Source organism: Anarrhichthys ocellatus, unplaced genomic scaffold (assembly GCF_004355925.1).
Source record: "Anarrhichthys ocellatus isolate YVR2014 unplaced genomic scaffold, GSC_Weel_1.0 scaffold11, whole genome shotgun sequence".
Lineage (NCBI taxonomy): Eukaryota > Metazoa > Chordata > Actinopteri > Perciformes > Anarhichadidae > Anarrhichthys > Anarrhichthys ocellatus.
Genome location: NW_022280041.1, coordinates 12,384,362 through 12,390,942, shown reverse-complemented (window position 1 = coordinate 12,390,942; position 6,581 = coordinate 12,384,362). Strand labels below are relative to the sequence as shown.

The following is a 6,581-nucleotide window of genomic DNA, read 5'->3' as shown; positions in this document are numbered from 1 at the left end:
ACTGTGGAGAAGTACCTCATACAACAAAACATCCTCACTATCCCTTTAAGATTGTCAGAGTGCATATATGGCCATCCAAAGTTACTTTTCACTGTATTTTGTCACAGAGTATTCCGCACAACTGAAGGTTGACTGGTGGAGAAAACGATATCTTTTGCATTCCCTCGGTTAAGATTCCTCCCTGTACGATGTAAGAGCACAGCTCCAGGGAGAATCTGGATGTCAGCGCTGGATCTGCTGAAACATTTGGTATCAACTTTCTTTGTATTAGAAGAATCTTAACACGGTCTACATATGGACACGAATAGAAAAAAAATATAATAACAAAATATACCTAGAAATGCAACATAAACTACTTTGTTGTGATACACAAGAGTTTTTCTTTGTGTTTCTTGTGGTACTTCAGTATTTGTAACAAACATGAAAAGGATCGATGGTGTTAAGGCTGGTGGCAGATACAGTCATTAGAGTGAAATGCTGCACTGGACATCTCTCTCTGCTCTCATGTCTGCTGTTGTTGTTGTTGTTGTTGTTGTTGTTGTTGCTGCTGTTGTTGTTGTTGTTGTTGCTGCTCCAGCATGACTTCACATGTCCGCCCCAGTTCTCCCAGTTTGACCTTAGCGTACTCGGCTCTGTTCAGGGCCATCTGACAGTCCTTCCTGGCAGAATAGGTGGAACCCTCATGAGGCTGACCGGTAGCTACCTGTGGGGGGGAGAAGACCTGACAATTACTGCTTTGTTCCGCTGCAATGTAATCCCCAAAAGTTACATGAAAAGCAAAAAAAAGCAAAAAAAATTATCACGGGGGAACCACTTCTGTAACAGTCTCTGACCTGTGTGAGGTACCGGATCTGACCGCTCAGTTCGCTCTCCACTCGGTTGACGGAGCCCTGGAACTGGACCAACTGTCTGTCCAGCAGGCTGGCGTTGTGTTTGTCTTTGGAGAGTTCCAGTACTATGTTACCTGCCGGGGAAGCGTACAAGTACAACATCATCATCAGCTTTATTTATGACCAGACATATTAATATCAAAAACATGCTCGCACACAAACTTCATTCATATCGAGTCATGTTTGTGTCCACATGGTGAATGTAAGTTCAATATTCACGCTCTCTTTTAGCTCTGTTTTTGGTCTCCACCGACTTCCTGAGAAAGACATCAGTCTCTTTAGCTGCTAACTGCCGCCCCCCCCCAGCTAGCTAACGGCAAAAACACACATTCACATTTGATGATACAATGTTGATTGTTGCAGCTTTAAGAAAGCCGCTGTGCTGTTTGGCGTCCTCACCCGCGCACTGCAAGATCGTCGCTATCTCCTTCTCCACCTCCTCCAGAGCTCTGAGTCGCTCATTCGCCATGAGCGGGCAGGGGACTGTTACAAGTGGGAGCTCTCCAGGAACAAGTACTACTGTCGTCCACGCAGTTTAGTCCACGCGGTATTGTGTCGGAGACCGTAGCTCGGTGTAGGACAGGACTAAATGTGCTTTACTTGGTCCAACTCTCAAAGACTGGCGCGTGAGGGGGCTGAGCTGAATGAAGCTGCACGTCAACAAAGAAGCCACTAAATTGACGTCACGCCGTCGCACTCTTGTGACGTCTGCTTGGCCGTGAGGAAAGATGGCTACATCGGCTTGGCTGCGTGGTCCATCTGCTATGCGGCTAACGGAGGGCTTGGTGTCGGTTCTGAAAGAACAGCGTCCAGAGTATTTACCCGCCCTGTTGTCCAACTACAGAGAACATGGCGTTTTTCAGACGCAGGTAGATCCTCCGCCCGGAGAAGCACGTTAGCTTGGTGGCTAGTTACCTGTTAGCGTGCTGTCGCTATAGAGCGCCTGCTGCACGCTTTGTTGCTCACTGAGCGGACATCTGGAGAAGATGCAGGTGTTACCGTGGTTTTTGTAACTAATAGTGGAGGCATGTATTTTAACACCTATGTTTATCTCTGCAGGGCGCGAGCGCCGTCGGGGGTCTCGTGGGCTTCAGCAATGCCAAGCTGGCCTCGAGCAAGACCAGGTGAGAAAATGACAAGTCCATTTTATTTATAAAGCCCATTACCACAGTAGTCCCACGTGGTAAAAGTATAGTAATGACACTCGACAAAAATGTTATCCGTCCTAATAGTTCAGTCACTACTACACTTGTGTTTTGTATTTCGGTATTATATTAATGGTATTCTCGTGGTTGCCTGTAATGCATGAACTAGTAAAGTTAAGTAACCTTCTCTATCAACTGGCAAAAAGTGCAAAAATATAAACTCTATTCACTAATAACATTAAAAAGCGCATGGTGCTTTTTGAAGACACGAAGAACTGATTTTAAATAATATTTTAACATTTTAAAGCATACACGATGTCCCCAGGCCACCTCCCACCATTTCTTAGCCTTCAGTTTTTTTGTTTTTTTTAAATGAGAGGGGACCATTTTGAAAAGTTTAGTGCATTTTTATTCATATTTAGGGCTGGTGTCACTTTACATTTTTCGAAACTAGATGATGTTAAAGTTTCAGTATGAACACCAGAGCGATCCCTTACTTGATGTTTACATGGACGTTAGTATGGGTTGATCATGTATATCTGCCCAGTGTTATAAAAACCAATACAATCTGGGAGAATTTTGGTGAATACATTTTTTAATTTTTTTTATTTTAACAAAATAAGAAGAATAAGAGAAGTTCTCAGATTTTTCTAAACACAAGCACCCATAAAATAACTTACTTTAAATGAGTAACCACATTATCTTATCAAAGAATAAGTAAATGTGATTACAAGTCTGACCGGGCATTCAATGCCGCTCGCTTCCTAAAAAGTATAAATGTTCCACAGCCTATTCACGGACGGGCATATTTATTGATCAAAATAAATATATGAAAATTAATATGAGAGAAACAGTTCTGACTAAATTACAGTAGATAATGTTGAAACATTTCTATTGTTTCAAAACCGCTTGTTATATGAATAATATATTATACATACCCAATAGCACTTTTCATTTGTATATAACAAAGGCCAAATTTGGCAAAATCCCAAGATAAAGGTATGAAGTTACCACATGTCATCTACCATATGTTCTCTGTGTGACAATTTCATGTTACAATCTAGAGATAGATATTATTCTAGATTGAAAGAAGGAAAACAGAAGTGTGTGTGTGTGTGTGTGTGTGTGTGTGTGTGTGTGTGTGTGTGTGCGCGCGCTTGCGTGCGCGTGTAGGTTTGAGGGTCTCTGCCTGCTCTCCATGCTGGTTAAGGACAGCTCCAGTGAACTCTTCCAGCAGCACTGCGTTTCCTGGCTGCGCTCCCTGCAGCAGGTCATACAGGTATGATTCACACACAAACCCGGAGCTGTCGGTCTGTCTCCTCTATAAAAACGTGAATGATGGCTAACCGGAGAACCTGAAAGCCTTGCTCTTCCTTTGGTTTCAGTCTCAGGCTCTGGTTCAGACCATCCAGCTGGCAGTGAACATTCTGAAGGACCTGCTGCAGTACTCGTCCCAGCTGGCGGAGCTGGCCAGGGAGGTCGGCCTCAACGCCATCCTGGGCATCCTCACGTCTCTGCTGGGCCTCAAGGCGGAGGTGAGCGGACGCGGCAGCACCACTAAAGAACATTCAATATCCAGGAATTCACATTCTAGTCATTGTACAGACACGGTCCAGCCATATTCTGGGTCTGGTATTATTTGTAAAAAGAAAAAAATAATTGTGGTGCCAAAAACATCCCCTTGAGCTCTAATGCTGCATTCACACCAAACGCGGCGCGAATTATTTGCGCGAGTAGATTACATACAAAGTCTATGCACACACGCGATGAGACTGGCGCGGCGCGAATTCGCGTCCATCGCCAAATCGCCCCAAATGTGTGAGTTGAAATTTTTCAACTTTGGCGAAATATTCGCGTTACGCCCTGGTGCGATAGCCTATCGGCGTTGAGTTGCTCCCCCTATCATCACTGACTTCCTGCCGTTGTTGAATCAGGAAATAAATACTGTAGCCGTCTGTGTTCACCCAGAGCTCTACGATACCTCATATCAATAGAGACCGGACCAAACTATGTGTATAAATGTGTGTGTAAACCATATGGTACAAACAATGAATAGACGCTGCCATATTTACGTCTACATCTTCTGACTGTTAGTGGAGCTGCTACAATGTTAGCATAGCCTAGCACCGATCCGTCCGAGCTCCATTGAGAAGACAAGTAGCCTACAAATCGGCATCATTACATAGTTATTTCGGAGTCCCTTTTTGTCGGTTTATTGCTGTTAAATCACAGGAAAATCAGTTTATTTTGTGTTCATACAGCAGTAGTAAACAGCGACGTGTGGCTTGCTAGACACAGTGAATACAGCTCGATAAAATCCACGGAGCTCCTCTGAACATGACGCCGTTTAGTTTCCCGGGATATCTGTGACTTCCACAACACGTACTAAGCAGAAATAGGTTATTTTTTCCATGGTTAATGGTGGACAGTTGAACGGCTTTCAGGACGATAAGCCCTGCCCCCTCTCCGGCGCGATTCGCGCGAATGTACACAAATGGTCCCCGGCGAGACCCGCGGAGCGATTGACGCGAATATGAGTTTGGTGTGAACACGGCATAAGAACTTGGGAGTCTGATATTAAAGGGACGAAACGATTAGTTAGAAGTAGTCAAGAGATTGATTGACAGAATGCCCTCATACTAGCGGCCTTTCCTCCCCCTGTGATCTCAGTTTGAGCTGGCAGCCATGGAGGGGATGACTGCCTGCATGACCTACTACCCCAGAGCCTGCGGATCCCTCAGGGTAAGAAACGAAGATGGATGGACGAGATGAAGAAGATGGGAGCGACGGACTTGTTTCTCGATGTAGAAACTCTAACGGGCAGAAAAAAAACTAAAAAGCCTCTTTTTTTCTTTTTTTTTCTTTTTTTTTTTTCTTTTTTTTTTTCTCCAGGAAAAACTGGGAGCTTATTTCCTCTCCAAAATGGACAGCAACAACAAGAAAACACAAGAGGTTTGTGTTTGTGATTCTCCAAGCTGATGTTTTGACAACAGAATAGTTTCCCTCATGTAACTCCGCCTCGCTGTCATTCTGTCAGATGGCCTGCCAGTGTTATGCCCGCCTGCCCTGTCTGGGGGGCCTGTTGGACAGAGGGGTGGGTGCTGGCAGAGCTGAGGGCTGGACCAATCAGATTCACTGCCTGCTGGTCTCAGCCAATGGGCTGCTGGCTCAGATCTACCAGGGTTCAGAAACAGGTACACTTGTTGAATGTTGCCGTAGAGCATGGGTTCATTTGTCTTTGATGATGGACGATCTAATTCTCTATCTCTATTTATTTATTTATTTATTTATTTATTTATTTATTTGACAAGACAGACTGCGAGAGTCAAGTTACGTTTTAAACTAAAATCTGTTACTTGTCCCACTTAAAGTGACAGTTCACCCCAAAATCAAAAATCCATTCTCCCTCTTACCTGTAGTGCTATTTATCATTCTTGATAGTTTTGGTGAGTTTTAGTGTTGGAGATATTGATAGAGATGTCTGCCTTCTCTCCAATATTACGAAACCCAAAAATTACAATTCTTCCTGAAATCCTCATCGTGTTCATAGTTTATTGCTAACTGATACTGCTAGCTAAGCTCAACTAGCACAGCTGAGCTAGCTAACGTTGCACCACGCCATTTATGTTTACATCTCGCGCTGCCACGAGCCTCTCGTCCACGAGCAGACGCACGCTTCCTTCTGCACGGTGATGCGGTTGGCGGGTTTAATTCGGTAGAAAGAAAATAGTTCCGACATAAACCAGCTCACCTCTAGGTGAATGGATTATCTTGAGTAACCGGGTCATGATTTCCAAAAAGAAACGTTGCTGTCGAGTTTTTAAAATTACATTTTTTTGCCACTTTGAGCACCACAAGCCGTGTGCTGTAATGTTCCATCGTACCTCTACGCCCGATATTTTCAACACTCTACAACTCGCACCAAAGCAATGTAGATCGATAAATAACACTACATGTGAGAGGAAAGTATATACTTTTTATTCTGGGGTGATTTGTCCATTCAATTAGAATAATTATTTCTTTACTTTTTATTTCTCTCTTAAAGCTATCTGTCGGTCTAGTACTGTAAATCCTGAATTATTCTCCAACACTGGCGCATACACAGTGTACCAAATGGTTTATGGCTGCTGGTAGGGTTTAGCCGTTGGCACCACCGGGTGGCAGTGACCTCTACATGTGTGTTGTGCTCTTTGCTGGGACAGATGGAGCGGTGCAGTACGAAGGCCCGGGCGTGGAGCTGGCCTTCCCTCACCTCGACCAGTCGGATCCCCTACTGCTGCTGCAGCTCCAGCACCGATACACAGCGGTCTGCCTGGCGCTCAAACACACACTCGGGTACAACACACACACAAACTCAACAACCCTCCTTTTTAAAGGGATAGCTCACCCAAATCACAAAAAACAAGTATTCAAACTCTCTCATATTTGTCTTACAGGGTGGATCCAGCCTCTGCTGTCCGTCTGCCTGTGCGACCAATACTCAACCTGGTGTGCCGAGTCCTCGCTGTCAGCTCCAAGAGCATAGTGAGCACACACACACACACAC

The 6,581-nt window shown here is 44.5% G+C and overlaps 2 protein-coding genes across 2 annotated transcripts in view; one reads left to right on the top strand and one right to left on the bottom strand.

Moving 5' to 3' along the window:
- Positions 1-13: 13 nt before the first annotated feature.
- Positions 14-1,572, bottom strand: med11 (mediator complex subunit 11). The gene is made up of 3 exons (XM_031851377.1): positions 1,290-1,572; positions 834-964; positions 14-703 (listed from the first exon to the last, which is right to left on the bottom strand). Exons 1-3 carry the CDS (start codon positions 1,357-1,359, stop codon positions 503-505), a joined length of 402 nt encoding a protein of 133 aa, XP_031707237.1. The 5' UTR covers positions 1,360-1,572; the 3' UTR covers positions 14-502.
- pelp1 (proline, glutamate and leucine rich protein 1) overlaps positions 1,284-6,581 on the top strand; it is a 12,991-nt gene continuing 7,693 nt past the window's right edge. The window contains exons 1-9 of the mRNA XM_031851376.1: positions 1,284-1,759; positions 1,950-2,014; positions 3,209-3,314; positions 3,421-3,570; positions 4,706-4,777; positions 4,928-4,987; positions 5,073-5,229; positions 6,238-6,370; positions 6,472-6,559. Of these exons, the coding sequence (XP_031707236.1) occupies positions 1,619-1,759; positions 1,950-2,014; positions 3,209-3,314; positions 3,421-3,570; positions 4,706-4,777; positions 4,928-4,987; positions 5,073-5,229; positions 6,238-6,370; positions 6,472-6,559 (972 nt within the window). The 5' untranslated portion in view covers positions 1,284-1,618. The remainder of the gene's footprint in view (positions 1,760-1,949; positions 2,015-3,208; positions 3,315-3,420; positions 3,571-4,705; positions 4,778-4,927; positions 4,988-5,072; positions 5,230-6,237; positions 6,371-6,471; positions 6,560-6,581) is intronic.

Coding starts and splice junctions, on each gene's coding strand:
- med11 (XM_031851377.1), bottom strand. CDS start 1,359: ATGGCGAATGAGCGACTCAGAGCTCTGGAGGAGGTGGAGAAGGAGATA. Junction 965..1,289: donor GACGATCTTGCAGTGCGCGG/GTGAGGACGCCA, acceptor CTTCCCCGGCAG/GTAACATAGTACTGGAACTC. Junction 704..833: donor AGATCCGGTACCTCACACAG/GTCAGAGACTGT, acceptor TCCCCCCCACAG/GTAGCTACCGGTCAGCCTCA.